This window comes from Neolamprologus multifasciatus, chromosome 19 (genome assembly GCF_963576455.1).
Source record: "Neolamprologus multifasciatus chromosome 19, fNeoMul1.2, whole genome shotgun sequence".
In the NCBI taxonomy this organism is placed as follows: Eukaryota; Metazoa; Chordata; class Actinopteri; order Cichliformes; family Cichlidae; genus Neolamprologus; species Neolamprologus multifasciatus.
The window spans coordinates 29,777,799-29,793,478 of NC_140457.1; the positions used below are offsets into that span (position 1 = coordinate 29,777,799).

General features: G+C 40.4%; 1 protein-coding gene across 2 annotated transcripts in view; it reads left to right on the forward strand.

Annotated features, from left to right (window-relative positions):
- Window positions 1-2,447: 2,447 nt before the first annotated feature.
- The window catches only part of syne3 (spectrin repeat containing, nuclear envelope family member 3), a 46,273-nt gene continuing 33,040 nt past the window's right edge, over window positions 2,448-15,680 (forward strand). For both annotated transcript variants that reach the window (XM_085143236.1, XM_085143237.1), the window contains exons 1-6: window positions 2,448-2,597; window positions 5,606-5,763; window positions 9,424-9,596; window positions 10,996-11,305; window positions 12,325-12,480; window positions 13,805-14,164. In XM_085143236.1, the coding sequence (XP_084999362.1) occupies window positions 5,620-5,763; window positions 9,424-9,596; window positions 10,996-11,305; window positions 12,325-12,480; window positions 13,805-14,164 (1,143 nt within the window). In that variant the 5' untranslated portion in view covers window positions 2,448-2,597; window positions 5,606-5,619. The remainder of the gene's footprint in view (window positions 2,598-5,605; window positions 5,764-9,423; window positions 9,597-10,995; window positions 11,306-12,324; window positions 12,481-13,804; window positions 14,165-15,680) is intronic.

The following is a 15,680-nucleotide window of genomic DNA, read 5'->3' on the forward strand; positions in this document are numbered from 1 at the left end:
TTTTTTAGTTATTTGTTAGTTTTACCAAAGCAAGAAGTGGACCATACATTTGAACTCTTTGTAACTGGAGCTGACTGTCTGTCTGCCACCACTGGGGATCCCAAAGTCCTGCAATAGTTTTATGACCAGGAACCAGGATTGCGCTGCATGTTGTACGCTCACGACATGCAGCTTATGCCTCTATCTGCCAAGAGTTGTCGAGAATGAAGAACAATTTAAAGAACTTATTTACACTGCATTAAAAGGATCCCTCGGTTTTGGAAAGGCATGTGACTTCATATGAAGTAATTGTGCACTGCTTTGAACAGCTGACTGTAGACCTGTGACTTTAAAGATTGCATGTTCTCAATACGCCTGCATTCACCCTGGCTTTCTGAGTTTTTCTGATGTATTTTAAAATATAGACCTTGAAAATGTCTAAAGTGTATTCTTAGAAATTGTGCCTTCTCTGTATTTACTTATATTTATTGTTTAGTTTAGACAACAGTTGGTTAAGCAGGAGGCAAACAGTGCACAAAAATTTGTTTTCTTTGAGTGTTGACTGTGTTTTAATTTTGTACAAGCCTTTTAAATATAAACCTAGCTACATTGACTATAGTAAAACATAACCAATAATTTATTTATTTTTTATTAATTCCAATCAAGAAATGAAAAAGGGCAAAGCGGAGACTGTGTGTGTTTCTTCATGTATGTGTTGGTAGGTGGGCATAGCACCAGGGTGCAGTTTAGCCTTGTACGGTTGGTCTCAAGTGTCAGATGATGAATAATTTGACACAGTAGCCATTATAGGTGTAAAAACTGTCTACGGGAGAACTAGGTTTTATTGTAGGCAAAATATTATGTAATGTAGGCTGGCACTACCTTTCTGCACAACAAATTAAATATATTTATATATATTTTTGTGTTATTCAGATGTTGCATGAAAATACTCGGTAGCTTTGTGCAGGAAAAACAGGTTCGCTTGCAGTAATGTGGTGAGCTCACAGTAAAGGCTTTGGTGCTCGTGGTCAGTGATATATCAAGTGTAGCCGAGTGTAGTATCCAGCAGCTGGATAGTGTAGTGGTACACTAAAGTAAAGTGCTATACAAATACAGGCCATTTATACAGTTTCGAAGTGGGAGTCGCGAGGCTGATTCCAACCCGGTATCCAATAAGGGTCCAGGCTACGTCTGCAGAATGTCCGCAGATTGAACACAAGCATTTCACTACATGTTGACTGAGATAGTTTTGAAACATCTTCCTACGTGTTGTGTTCAAATTCAGTTGTGTAAATCCACAAAGAGCAGCAAGTCAGCTGATAACAGCTCGTCCACTAAGAAAATCTACTGGAATTCACATTTTTAGTATTTCCCCCACGCAACAGCACAAAACAACAGATCTTTTGAATCTCACTTTAACGCCTGACTGTTCTCATTTTTCTGTTTAGGTGTGGAGGCAAAGTCATCCTCAACCATGTAGGCAACAGAAAAATGAGATAATTTAAAATTCTCTCTTACTGCTTGTGTCCTATATAATCAATTCAAGCAAAGAACATTCATTAAAATTAGAATTGAGATTCAAATAACATCAGTATTGTCATGTACTACTATTATATTAGTATATAATGAATATAGCAGAACGTCCAGTTACCTTTCCATAAAAAATATGGTAGAAATGTATTTTAAGGAGCTACGTTTTACTTTCTTACTTTGAGTGCATTTCATAGACATTACTTTTTCACTTTTATAAAGTAAAGAAGAGTAATAGAGTTATAAGAGTAAAGAAGTTGAATCAGTACCTCAAGTTTTACTGAATTTTTTAACAGAAGTATCTGTATTTCTACTTAAGTCTGTAAGTTACCATGGTGATTTAGCCGGCTAAAACTTCGCGACACAGATAACTCGACACGCACTAAGCCACTAATCTTGCTTCGTAGTTACACCCCTCCGGACTCAGCAGCTGCTCCGGGTTAGTTTAGTCCTCTGGTTCAATCTGTTGAGTTCACGTTCTGGCGGAAACACTCTAGTAATACGACTAGAACTGAGAGCGGTATGCAGTTAACGGTCAGGAATACCATGTTAGTGACACCTGCAAATCTGCAGTCAACAAAAACCTGTATGCATGTTTTTCGTGAATGTGTCAAATAAAATTGTGATTTCACGATTACTGCTTCTATCTCTATTTGAGGAATAGGCAAAAATGTACTGTCTTTCTTCTAAGCATGCTACAGGAATTTTCATACTTTTACTCGGTTTGTTTGAGATATTTCTCTGTGTAGTTTTGCATTTGTTTTTGTATTTCTTTTGACAAATCTAAAATCTTCTTTTTTCATCCCACTTTTCAGAAACCTTAGCAATATTATTTAACAGTATTTAATTCCTTTAGTGTTTTTTTTTTTTGTTTGTTTGTTTGTTTTTTGAAGCACATTTCTGGGTTAGTTTGAAACACCAGGTCATTTGCAGTTTACATGGTGTCCTTGAAGGCAGCAAGGCAGGCTGCTGTACACGCCAGACCCCGAAGGCCAGGGTTACTTCCTGCCTTTTGTAACTTTACTGTACACAACAGTAAATTACGGCGATCGCGGCGGTGGCTTCTCTCACTTGATGAACTCAAAGCTGTAAGTTTTTATTGTATTTTTAATCCACATGATAGTAAATGCACCGTCGTGGAGATAGCCGAATCACAGAACTAGCTCTAGCTACAAACACGGATAACTCTCTGTACTGTACTTAGAGTTGTTCTCTGTTAAAATACTATGCAAGAAAGAGTTAGGTAGAACTGAAATGAACGCACATGGTTTAGTTGTGTGTGTGTATGTCTGTGCTTTTAACAGTAAACCAGTGGGGCACCGACCTTGAATTTTGCCTGATAGTTTAGCATACCATAGCATAGCATAAAAGTCGTTAAAAACGAGACTGTAGTTGGGTGTAGATGTTGAACTATGTATGAATATTCACATGTGCCTTTGCATTCTAAATGAGCATGGGAACCTGGATTAGCATGACAGATAATTTGTTTAATTGTACCGCCGTCAGTTGTAGATGCGTGTAAAAGTTGGAACTAATGTTATTGCGAGTTGACCGCACGAGCTGTCAAAGTGAGGAAGGAAGCGGGGTGTTACTACAGCCATGATACAACGAAACAAACCAAAACAAAGGTTCCGGCGGGGGCGCAAAACGTGTCAGCTGCTCGGTGTGTGTGTGAGAGAGAAAGAATTTGTTACAACGCAAGTGAAAAATTTTCGTTGGAACTTGGCAACGTTGCTTGTTGTGAGCAAACGCGAACACATCTACATTTTCTTTTTAACTCGCTGCGTTGCGGACTCACCTGACAACAAGCACAGCAATAAACGGGGATGCCAGCTAGTATACTAGTAGCTACATTTAGTCGTCAAATATAACGCCAGTTCTAATGAAACAAGGCATTGGCAATGAAGATGAAACAATTTTTAATAAGGGAAAAGCAGGTGGGTGTTGGCAAGGTAATTTTTCTAAGGATAAACAAAGATTTAAAATTTCCTATCTTGAGTCGGGAAATGAAGTCCTAAGTATTAGCAAGCCTCCATAGTCTGAGGTAGAGTCTGCACATATTTGTTAGAAGGAATGCTGTGGTGGGGAAAAGTGAGTCACTCATGAGAGGGGCCTCTGCTGCCTTTCTATTTCCTCCTTTTTTTTTCTTTTTTGGGCTTTGGCTTCTGCAGTGAACTTCATCACAGTTACTCACATTCTCATTCTGTTACTTGTGTTTTCCTTATAAAGCATTCTGCTTTCTGAAGTCACAGTGATTTTGTGTGTAGTGCTGAGCTGGCCTTATTACATTTGTGGAAGGTGGAGCAAATCACCCACACGTGTTCCATATATATGATGGACAGATAGGTGTCAGATCATAACAAAGTGTCATAATAAGAGTATTCTTCTCTTATCTGGGTTCACTTGGCCTGGCAGTCAGTCACATGAAGCAGGCTATGAATTTGCTAAGTTAATTCAGCATGTTCGCACAAAAGATTTTTCTTTTACTTAGTTAGTAAAAAAATATACTTGGGAAAGTAAAACTCTGAGTCCCCTGACCTCAGGTTTTTTTCCCCACTGAATTATTATTAATATACATTTTTAACATCTACACCATCATAACGTTTTGTTTTCAGCAGAAGAAAAATTCTGCATCAAAACGACCGGGCAAACTTACTTATTCACTTGCTTGATAAATGTGAATACACACACTCCAAATCTACCCCATTCAGGAGATAATACACTGTCAGAACACCCCCCCCCCCCCCCCCCCCAATTAATGTCAGAAAACCTGAGAGACAAAGTTATAGAGGTGAAATAAATATTTGATGCCTTAGTTTAGATTGCATGTATATTTTCATGGACCGGCCCGTAAAGTGTCGCAGATAAGTACAACAAAATAAAAAATAAAATGACACAGCCAAGAGAAAAACTGTGGTATTTTGTAAATATAACAATAAACCCAAATTCACTGTGTAACTTTATTAGCAGCGTCCTCCTGAAATGCGCCAACAACATTGAGAGTAAATGGTAAATGGTAAATGGACTGGTTCTTATATAGCGCTTTTCTACTCATCTGAGCACTCAAAGCGCTTTACACAACTGGTGCATTCACCCATTCAGACCCATTCGCACAAGCACATCTTTCTAAGTGCTTTTTATAGCTAACATTCACACACATTCATACTCCGATGGATGCATCGGAGAGCAATTTGGGGTTAGTATCTTGCCCAAGGATATTTGGCATGCAGACTAGGGGAAGCCAGGAATCGAACCACCAACCTTCCGATCAGTAGATGACCTGCTCTACCACCTGAGCTACAGCCACCCCTGGAGTAACATCCTGGTTGCTATGGTAACGCGTAAATATTTCTTTCAAAATAAGACACACAACTACAATACGGGAAAAGACCCATGGAAACCAAGTTAATGATAAAAACTCTGAAAACCCTAAATTTCACACCCGAGCCTCAACTCTCGCGGGGGGTTGGGGACCGCTGTCTTATTTTATTTGGCTTTGACGTTTGGGCACATTTGAGATTCTTTAAATATTTTTGCATTTAAAAAAATGTTTTCTTTAAAAAAATGAAATTTAAATATGGAAAGTAAATACAGTCACAGCTTTTAGTTTTTTTGTGTTTTGTTTTTGACAGTTGTATGCAGTTGAACTTGCAAACATTGCAGTTTCTACAATGAAAATAAATGAGTTTTTTTTAAATAGCTGTTTTTTTGTCTTTTGAATGTTTATCATTTGTCATTAATAAGACAGAAGTATTTCATATCTGATTACTTGATTCATTGACTAAATAGTCAATAGATTACTCGATTAATAAAATAATCAGTAGCTGCAGCCCTAACCCTAGGCATTACCAACCTTCAGTCTAACCATGATTTTTTACAGAAAAAACTCCTCATTGCTTTGCTGCAAACGAGCACAGCCATACGTACGGAATCACTGATTGTAACAAGAACCTGAAGTGGATATGCAATGATTCTACTCTTGTTCATATCAAAGTGTTGTTCAAGTTGTTTCTCAAAACGTCACCAACCTACAGCTGGTAAAGTTCCTCCTCAGCAGAAAGTGTCTACTAAAACTGCCTGCTGTTGTTCTTTTCAGACCCAGAACTAGTCATGACTCTACAGGAGCAGCAGGAGTTCACAGACAACCTGGATTCAGCCAAGTCCTGGATGAAAGCCATCCAAGAGAGGCTGAAGGCCAATGACAACACGCAGGGCCCCCGTCAGGCTCTGGAGGCTAGACTTAGGGAGACAGAGGTGGGTTGGTAAAATTAACCTTGACCCTTCCCTTCTGACCCATGCTGTGTTGTTATACATCTGACGAGTTTCAGGGTCTAACTTGAGGAGACATAACCCGGTGGAAAGCAGCTATTTGATATCAAGGACTGCTGGAATTACATCATGCCAGCCATTCAGGAAAACATGAGTAGGTAGAGTGTTTGCCCCGAAGGGTTGGGGGTTCAAATCCACCGAACGGCTACCCTGAGGTATCCCCGAGCAAAGTACCGTCCCTACACACTGCTCCCCGGGCACAGGATTTTTGGCTTCCCACTGCTTCACTGAGTGAATGGATTAAATGCAGAGGAGTAATTTTCCTACGGGGATTAATAAAGTACACATACACATCGGTTAGTTGAACTTTCAAAATAATCAAAGATGGTGTTGTTTTCTCAGATGAATAAATAAAAAATTGCAGGTCACCAAATATTGTTTCACAAAGGGCTAAAAGGGAATGCCACAATTTAGACAGAAACAAAATACTTGTCTAATTAACCCACTAATGCCGAGAAAGGTTGGAGGTGAGAATAAGCACAATCAGATCTGAAGATGCACTTATCTAAATCCTCCCTAATCTATAATTTGGGCAGCTGTCAATGTCCTATGGCGTCTCTGCTGGACTATTCTGAACTGCTCGTGTTGCAGAAGAAAAAGGTAAAAGCCCATATCTCTTTTTCACATAACTTTCAATACCTGAAAGGTGTCCATTTCTCCCCAAAAATACCTGAAATACGGAAATTCATCTGAACACGTTTCTACTGTGTGATGGTCCATCCTTTTGGCACAGTACAGTTTTAACTGGCATTTGTGGACAAAGCTACGTATTGTGGTACTTGACAAAGCTTTGCCAAAGTAGTCCTGTGCCCATGTGGCAATATCGTTTATAGATGAATGACGATTCTTGATGCAGTGCCGCCTGAGGGATCAGAGATCACGGTGGTTCATATTGGGCTTGCGCCCTTATCCTTTACGCACTGAAATTCCTTCAGATTCCTTGAATCCTTTAAGAATGTTATACACAATCTTTCTTTGAGGAACATTGTTTTTAAACATTTTAATAATTTCTTTACGTATTTGTTGGCAGACTGGCGATCCTCGGCACATCATTGCTCCTAAAGGAATAGACCTTTCTTGGATGCTGCTTTTGTACCAAATCATAATTACAATCATCTGTTGACATCACATCCTTATTTCAATTCAATTCAATTTTATTCATATAGCGCCAAATCACAACAAAAGTCGCCTCAAGGCGCTTCATAGATACAGAGAAAAACCCAACAATCATATGACCCCCTATGAGCAGCACTTTGGCGACAGTGGGAAGGAAAAACACCCTTTTAACAGGAAGAAACCTCCAGCAGAACCAGGCTCAGGGAGGGGCGGGGCCATCTGCTGTGATTGGTTGGGTGAGAGAAGGAAGACAGGATAAAGACATGCTGTGGAAGAGAGACAGAGGTTAATAACAGATATGATTCAATGCAGAGAGGTCTGTTAACACATAGTGAGTGAGAAAGGTGACTGGAAAGGAAAAACTCAATGCGTCATGGGAATCCCCGGCAGCCTACGTCTATTGCAGCATAACTAAAGGAGGATTCAGGGTCAACTGGTCCAGCCCTAACTATATGCTTTAGCAAAAAGGAAAGTTTAAAGCCTAATCTTAAAAGTAGAGATAGTGTCTGTCTCCTGAATCCAAACTGGAAGCTGGTTCCACAGAAGAGGGGCCTGAAAACTGAAGGCTCTGCCTCCCATTCTACTTTTAAATACTCTAGGAACAACAAGTAGGCCTGCAGAGCGGGAGCGAAGTGCTCTAATAGGGTGATATGGTACTACAACGTCATTAAGATAAGATGGGGCCTGATTATTTAAGACCTTGTATGTGAGGAGCAGGATTTTGAATTCAATTCTGGATTTAACAGGAAGCCAATGAAGGGATGCCAAAACAGGAGAAATATGCTCTCTCTTTCTAGTCCCTGTCAGTACTCTTGCTGCAGCATTTTGGATTAGCTGAAGGCTTTTCAGTGAGTTTTTTGGACATCCTGATAATAATGAATTGCAGTCGTCCAGCCTGGAAGTAATAAATGCATGAACTAGTTTTTCAGCGTCACTCTGAGACAGGATATTTCTAACTTTAGAGATGTTGCACAAATGGAAGAACACAGTCTTACATATTTGTTTAATATGTGCGTTGAAGGACATATCCTGGTCAAAAATGACTCCAAGGTTCCTCACAGTGTTACTGGAGGCCAAGGTAATGCCATCCAGAGTAAGAATCTGATTAGATACCATATTTCTAAGCTTTTCAGCGCCGAGTACAATGACCTCAGTTTTATCTGAGTTAAGAAGCAGAATGTTAGTGGCCATCCAGGTCTTTATGTCTTTAAGACATACCTGCAGTTTAACTAATTGGTGTGTGTTATCTGGCTTCATGGACAGATAGAGCTGGGTGTCATCTGCATAGCAGTGAAAATGTATGCTATGTCTTCTAATGATGCTGCCTAAGGGAAGCATGTATAATGTAAACAGAATTGGTCCTAGCACTGAACCCTGTGGAACTCCATAATTAACCTCAGTGTGTGAAGAGGACTCTCCATTTACATGCACAAATTGGAGTCTATTAGATAGATATGATACAAACCACTGCAGTGCAATACCTGTAATACCTACAGCATGTTCTAATCGCTCTAATAGGATATTATGGTCGACAGTATCGAATGCTGCACTGAGGTCTAGCAGGACAAGCACAGAGATGAGTCCACTGTCAGAGGCCATAAGAAGATCATTTGTAACCTTCACTAAAGCTGTTTCTGTGCTGTGATGAACTCTGAAACCTGACTGAAACTCTTCAAATAAACCATTCCTCTGCAGATGATCTGTTAGCTGTTTGACAACTACTCTTCCAAGGATGTTTGATATGAAAGGAAGGTTGGAGATTGGCCTATAATTAGCTAAGACTGCTGGGTCTAGAGATGCTTTTTGAGTAAAGGTTTAACTGCAGCCACCTTGAAGGCCTGTGGTACATAGCTGATTATTAGAGATAGGTTGATCATATATAAGATCGAAGAATTAATCAATGGCAGGACTTCTTTGAGCAGTTTTGTAGGATCGGGGTCTGAAAGACACGTTGATGGTTTGGAGGAAGTAATTATTGAAGTTAACTCAGAAAGATCAATTGGAGAAAAAGAATCTAATTTAACATATTTAACCAATTTACCTGATTACTAGCCCTAAATTGCTCCTGCCCCCCTTTTTGGAATATGTTGCAGGTCTGAATTACAGAAAATTATGTATGTTTACAAATGAAATGAAGGTGTCCAGACAAAACCTGAAATATTTTGTGTTTATATTGTCTGCAATGAAATAGAAGTCAAAGTAAATTTAGAAATCACTATTTTCTTTTTTTATTTGTTTTCCAACTTTTTCTGATTTGGGTTTGTACATGATTCAAAAAAAGTTGAAACATTAAAATCTATTTTGTTTTCATGTTATACTTAATAAATTCCATCACACATATGAACATACTTCACTTCATGTTTTATTTAGCTCAGGCAATTTTGTTAAAATTAGATTTATCCACAGTTCATTCTCTCTCTCTCTCTCTCTCTCTTCACCCCCCCCCCCCCCCACCTTTCTCGACAACAGAAGATCCGCCAGTCAGAGGAAGAAGGCCGTGTGAAGATGGACATGGTGCTGGTGGCTGCTGAGCAGCTTCTGCAGGATGGAAATGAAGAGCTCAGGAACCACACCCATACTCAGCTCAAAGACCTGAAAGGCCTCTGGGAAGAGACCTGCACCTACATCACCCACTGTCACAGGTGGTCATCTACACTGTTCAGGAGTGCAGGATGTGTGGTAATGTGTAGCGTTACTGGTTGGTTTGGCCTGAGGGCAGCCTTGACTTCATGTTCTGTTTTTGGATGGCCTTACCGTGTAAGCTCAGGTTAGTGGGTCCAAACTAGAGAAAAAGGCTCTTACTTGGTGTTGCACTTCCTGTTACAACACACTTCCTCACTTCCTCACTTCCTGTTACAACACACAGTGATGTTTTTGTGTAGCTTAAAAAAATCTCATAATTCTGACATTTCTCAGAAAATTCTGTTTTTGCAGAATTTTGACTAATCTCAGAATCCTGGGAAAAAAAGTCCCTACTTTTTTCCCCCCTGTTCAGCACACTCTCTGTTCATTCACCCACTAGTTATATGCACGGTATTAGGGTTGGGCGACAAATGCAGACTTTTTGATGGGCGGAGCAATGTAATCATGCAAGGACTCATTTGCACGTTTACAACACAGAAGAAGGCCAAACATGGACGAACTAGTTGCCCAAAAAAATATAAAGTTGCCAATTTGCCAATGATGGAGCTTGTTTGCTAATAAGCTCCATCATTATTAGCAAACACACTCATGGGCAAATAAATAAATCGCCCTTGTAAAAATGATCGATGATAAGCTCGGCCTATCGATGATAGTCTATATATTCGTCCAATCGCCCAACCCTACACAGTATTCACTCGCTGTGTCTTTAGGGACTCACTAGCTCATAGCTCACAGCCGACTTGTTTGCAGCTTGGCCTCTTTCCTTCTCATTGTGTCAGATGTTTAGTTATTCCTCGGCGGTTACGTTGAAACCAAGCACACCATTGTTTTTCTTGTGACATTACCAATAAGTTTGATGTGTCACATGGCCCTCTTCCTATTGAAAAAACAAAAGTTGTATCCAAGATGGCCGACTTCTAAATGGCCACCATGGTCACCACCCATCTTGAGGAGTTTGCCCCCTCACATATACTAATGTGCCACAAACAGGACTTTAATATCACCAACCATTCCCATGTTGTTACGGTGTATCCATATAAATGGCCCACCCTGTAGATTCACATCATGGAGACAACTCCTGATTCTTACAAGCATCCTGAGTTTGATAAAATGTGCTGGTCGAAATTCATGTATGGCCCTCAGATGGTTTCCTGAAATAACCAGCAAACAAATGAATAAATGTAGCAAATAAGCGAGAAGGTAAATGAAATCCAGGTTCAGAAAGCTAAAAATGTCTTTTTAAAGGCAACAAACTTTGACAGCAGCCTTTGTCTAGTTGTAGAAACAAATGTGCTTTGTTAGATGTATCACTTTTAATTAAAAACATATTAAATAGGACTTACTGAAACAATGGACCTGACACAAATTGTCTCTTTCTTGTTTTTACCTTAAAAACAGTCGCATAGAGTGGGTGTGGCTGCACTGGAGTGAGTACCTGAAGGCCTACCAAGAGTTTGAGCTGTGGTTGACAAAGCAGCAACGAAGCCATGATGTCGAGCTAGAAGCGCAGCTGGGAGTGAAAGAGAAGCTTTGGCAGGTCGATCAGCAGAGGGTGGTGGTGAGTGATATCAAAGGCCAGGCGGTGCTACTGGAGAGGCTGCTGGATGAGGCAGCTGCTCTGCACAACAGAACCCAGGACCCCAGTGTGGATCCTCAGGCCCAGGAGAGACTGCAGGAAGCGTACAATCATGTCAGAGACAGAGCTGAGGTGAGGCACTTATTTGACCCGGTTCTTATGAAAAGTGTAAGGTGGCCGCTCTGTAGACAAAGTTCAGAGGTCACAGTGCAGTTTGTTGTTGAGTCTTTTTTTTTTCTTGACTGTTAGTTGGGACCAGGAAGCAGAGTCGTAGTCTCACTGAGCGTCAGCTCCCAAACCAACAAAAAGAAACCAAACATCTGCAAAAAATCATTTAAATTTTTTAAAAACACAGAAAGAACAGTGTAGTATCCACAACTGCACAAAAGAGTAAACAAATGAAATGTGGATTATTAAACATTGGGTGTCTGTCAGTACATGATTAATAACTGACCAAAGAATCGATTTATTCTGCCTTATAGAAACTTGGTTACAGGAGGATGATTGTGTTAGTTTAAATGAATCAACACCCCAGAGTCATCGTCAATCGTCTTCAAAGCACAGACTGAGGAGTGGACTGATGGGCAGAGCTGATTTAGTAGCATGAATATGTCAGTGAAGATATGTGGTGATATTTATTCTGTGCACCTGTGATCTGATCCAGGGACTGCAAGTTTACTGACTGAATAATTTACCGTACTAGTGAAGACAACGTTGGATTAGTCAGTAAGAGCAAACACATGCAGGCTGTTGTGCTGAGTCACACAGTGGGACTCTTCTTCCTCTTTCCCTTTTCAAATCGCTCTTTAAAATGTCAGTCGCGTTTTCCCACACACTGCTTTTATAAGCTGAACAGATCAGTCTGCCTGCAGTGCTGTATTTTTAACTACAAATGGGAAACGTCTGATTTAAATAAAACAGTTTTTCTATTTGTTTTTCTAATGAGATTATATTCCCTGGAAGCCTCTCTTACTTGGAAGCGCTTGTTAGTATTTATATTTCAGCAGAAGGTCTCGCAGAAGAATACAAATTCATATTCAGGTTTCTCGCTCAGACATCCAAATGTGGTTTAATGTGTTCTGAAAGATGTTCGTTTGTTTGAACAGTGCAATGCTAAAAATTACCAAGAGATATATTTCCCGCTGTGCTAGGAACGTCTTTCACTGCTTCAGAAGATCTGCGAGCAACACCAGACATACCAAGGTTGTGTTCAGAGGTTCCAGTCCTGGCTGCTGTCAAAAACCAAGGAACTGACTGAAGTGATGGGGAGGAATGACACAGCTGAGGAAAAGCTCAAAGCATTAAAAGTGAGACCCTGAAACTGAACTGATTCCCTAACTGATAGTCTGTATTGCTTTAAGTAGCAGAAAACGTAGAACAAGGTGATTCTGGACATTTTCTCAGCCGTTTAACAAACACATGCATTTGCTGAACAATTTCAGTCCCTTTTCCTACCTGGAAATTACAGGAGCCCTGGGTGGTTGGATCACAGGTACACTGTATTTCTCTCCAAACCTACCAGTGTGACCACATCTTACTAACTTGTTTACATATGAATTCTTGGTAGACTTTTAATTTGAAACATTTGTCTGACATAGGCGAGGTGATCTAAGGCTACGTTCACTCTGCAGGTCTTGATGCTCAATTCAGATTTTTTGATCAAATCTGATTTTTTTGTCTGCTCGTTCACACTACAAATAAAATGTGACAGCAAACGCGCTCTAGTGTGAACGCTCAAAGCGGCCGCATGCGCAAAAGAAGACGTCACACACAACGCGCTCTGTTTAGACCCAGAGCAACAGTATTGTTTGACTGATGACCTTAATATAAAGACTTCGGACTTCACGTTTCCCAATTTTTACTTTAAGTTATTTTGTTATTTACATAATAATGTAAATAACCTAATAATGATCCTTATTGCTGTTTTAGAGGAGCGCTGCTTCAAAGGATAGTTGCAGATTTCTGTCAGAATCTGCAGATTATACAGTACAAATAAAATGTTCACGTTGTCTTCCCAACATTTTCACTGGATGGCCAGGAAGCGTTCGCGATGTCTTCTCCGGCGCTGATAATCGGCGTCTGTCTTGTGTCAGTGACGTAAAAGACAGATTTAATGCAACATGACCATCAAACAGCAGCTTTCTGAAACATCAGATATGTATCGGATTCAGTACCACATACGAGAGTGACCCAGATCGGATTTGAAGATATCGGATTTGTGCCGTTCACACTGTCAGACCATGATCGGATATGGGTCGCAGAGGGTCAAAAAAATCGGATTTGATGCACTTTCGCCTGCAGTGTGAACATAGCCTAATATTTCTGGGGCTCTAAAATCAGAAACCTTTTCTGATTTAAATTTGGCTGACCACATTCAGGATTGTGTTCTTGTGCACGTCGAGAGCAATTCTGCTGCTATGTTTACCTTAGATTAGATTTTAGACTGTTGCTCCAGATGAGAGCTGGTTGCTGGTTGAATCACTCTGTAAAATTAGGCTTTTACAGAATGATTCAACAGTTAAGAGGTGCACATTTTTGAATGTGAGGTCTGAAAATTTGAGTTACCTTGGTAGGTTGTCGTATATCTTTGCACCAGCCATCATGTAATGTTTCGTCTCTTACCTTTTTCAGGCTCTGGATGACAGTGTGGCCTGTGAGGAGAAGGCCCTGCTGGATATTGAAGGTATGGTGGAAAGCCTCAGGCCCAACACGTCTCCTGCAGGAGTGGAAGAAGTGGTTGAAGAGGCAGAGGAACTGAGGCTGGGCTGGCAGAGACTGAGGGAGGGTCTTTGCAAGGCAGATGAAGGCCTCCGCTCCAGCCTGGATACTCACAGTCAGTATGTGACCCGGTGCCAGCAGCTGGGAGACGATATCGGCCGCCTCAGAGAGCAGCTCAAAGGGCTGGACCAGGAACTGGAGGAGACCCAGGACTGCAGGGATCGCATTGACCACACTGAAGAGCAAATGGTTGGCCAGTGGACAAAATACACGGTAGGGTTATTAACCATATCAGCAGTGTTGTAGTGTAAAGGGTAGTGGAGATGTAGATAAATACAGGGAAGTCCTACCTCTCCTTTTCCTGCCGTTTCTGTAACCAGGTTACTGTGGTTCTTTTAATGTGCTGATGATTGATACTGTCTGCGATGTCCTGATGTGAACAATAAAAAAAGCTCAGTTTAGGTTCCAGTTTGAGTGGCCAGTGTATGATTGAGGGTAACAGATGTTGCACAGAGCAGTGTACAAACCTACAAACTGGGTCATAAAAAATGAAAAATGTGTTTCTGTTACGTACATATTCAGTTATAATTGCCATGTTTATGGTTAGCTGCCTCATTGTTAGCTTTTGCTTTGTATCCCAGACTTTGAGCAGGTCAGAGGGTACGTTAACAGCCATCCAAGTATATCTGATGAATCACTTCAGACTGTTTTTGTTTTGTTGTACCTGTCTGAGAGAACAGCATCATTCAGACAGACAGTCACTGCTTACCAACTAGCTGTAACTCAGCCCCTACGTAGCGTCTTGTGTTTTAACATTCCAGGTTGCTGTTGTTGTTGTCCCTTTGACTCTTCAGCTGCTTTTCCAGGAAGAATCTCAGATGCACTCCAGCTCTGCTTTATACTGGAGTTAGTGTTTCTGTTAACCTGTTCATTCTCTCACCTCTTAACCTCAAGAAAACAATTCATGTCTGCGTTTTATCCAGGCTTTATTATTGCAAAAGGCAATTAAGGCAATAGGTGTTTTTAAGGCACTAAATGGATTAGCACCTTTCTGAACTTTTAAATAAGTAAACTGAGAACAGAACTTTAACTTCAGCTGGTCAGATGCTTCTGGTTGTTCCGAGAAGCAGACTAAACCAAAGACTAAATCACATCTAGTTGTAGTTTTTAGTTAATTATCATATCTTTGCTGAAAGTTGTCATTTGTCAACATTTTGTTAAAAGAAAGTAACACCAGAGTTTAACTGGTTCTTTGTTTGAATGTGCCTTTACTCCCAAAGTGTCTGATAGTTAGTCTGATAGGTTTGTTTTTTTTGGTAGTCCTGGACACAAACAACATGTTTCCAAACAGTACATTGCAAATTTTATTTTATAGACAAGTTCTCTTTTCACTTAATTTCTTGCCATTTCGAGGTATTCTCCACTGTCTGATATGTTTGTTTGAGACACCGGATTCCTCAGAGAGGTGTGTCAGTCACATCATTAGTTCTATCTGCGTTCCCAGAGACGTAGCCAGATTTATCTTTTGCAGACGAGCTCTGTACCTGTGGAGCGGCTTCTGTTAGGTGTGTCTGGAATGCCCGACGATCTGGTGTATTCATCTGTATAATCACCTTGAAGCAATCTTATCAGGGTTTTTTCTTAAGGTCGGGAGAAAAGATAGTAGGATCAAGTTCATTCCCAGACTCAGGGGAAGGGTGGCAGTCAAGGAGCCATACTTAAGTTAGGGGACTGGTACAAAATCACAGGTATGCCAAATTAAATGAAAACTGCATTGGAAATCCATGGT